The sequence below is a fragment of the Galeopterus variegatus genome, unplaced genomic scaffold, assembly GCF_000696425.1.
Source record: "Galeopterus variegatus unplaced genomic scaffold, G_variegatus-3.0.2 Scaffold1748, whole genome shotgun sequence".
Classification (NCBI taxonomy): Eukaryota; Metazoa; Chordata; class Mammalia; order Dermoptera; family Cynocephalidae; genus Galeopterus; species Galeopterus variegatus.
The window spans coordinates 67,602-68,329 of NW_007727859.1; the positions used below are offsets into that span (position 1 = coordinate 67,602).

Here is a 728-nt window from a genome sequence, read left to right on the forward strand (position 1 = left end):
CAGCGGGGAGCGCAGCCCCGCGTCCGAGCCTTGGACAGCTCCGCACGGACGGGGCGGGCGGCGCGGATAGGAGCCCAGGAGGCCATGGGGACCCGGGCTGGGCCAGCGGTCCCGGACCAGCGGGAGCCCCGGGCCTGAGAAACGGGCGGCGGGGCGCGGGGGCCATGACCTCGGTGTGGAAGCGCCTGCAGCGCGTAGGCAAGCGGGCCGCCAAGTTCCAGTTTGTGGCCTGTTACCACGAGCTGGTGTTGGAGTGCACCAAGAAATGGTGAGTGGGAGGGAGACCCCCCCTCGAATGGCTGGGGTCCCCTCCGGCCTTTTGAGCCTGAGAGAGAACCCTGCTCCCTAGCCCAATGGCCAAAGAGGCACTGCACCCCAGCTTGGGTCCTGGTGTCCCAGGCAGGGAGACCCAGAAGTGCCCTTGCAGTTCGTGGGCCCACTAGCGTTGGTGTGGGCAGGCTTTGGGGCACGGGGGTCAGGACTTTGAGGCCAGAGAGTCTGTGCCACATTTTCCTCAGCTGTGGTCAGGCCTGGAGGGAGGCTGCATGTCTTTGGCCGGAGGGATGGTTCAGGGTGGCACGGGGAAAGGGAGCAAGTTTTGAGGTCTGCAGGTGGCCAGGTCTGGGACAGAAACCCCCATGCACCTTGGTCCAGCTCAAAACAAAGATATTGCCCCCTGCTACCCTGCCCTCTTGTTGAGCCAGATCCCCCCCCCCCCCCCCCCCCCC

At 66.5% G+C, this 728-nt stretch overlaps 1 protein-coding gene across 1 annotated transcript in view; it reads left to right on the forward strand.

Annotated features, from left to right (window-relative positions):
* Positions 1 to 164: 164 nt before the first annotated feature.
* Positions 165 to 728, forward strand: part of EHBP1L1 (EH domain binding protein 1-like 1) — a 16,582-nt gene continuing 16,018 nt past the window's right edge. The window contains exon 1 of the mRNA XM_008578717.1: positions 165 to 268. Within this exon, the coding sequence (XP_008576939.1) occupies positions 165 to 268 (104 nt within the window). The remainder of the gene's footprint in view (positions 269 to 728) is intronic.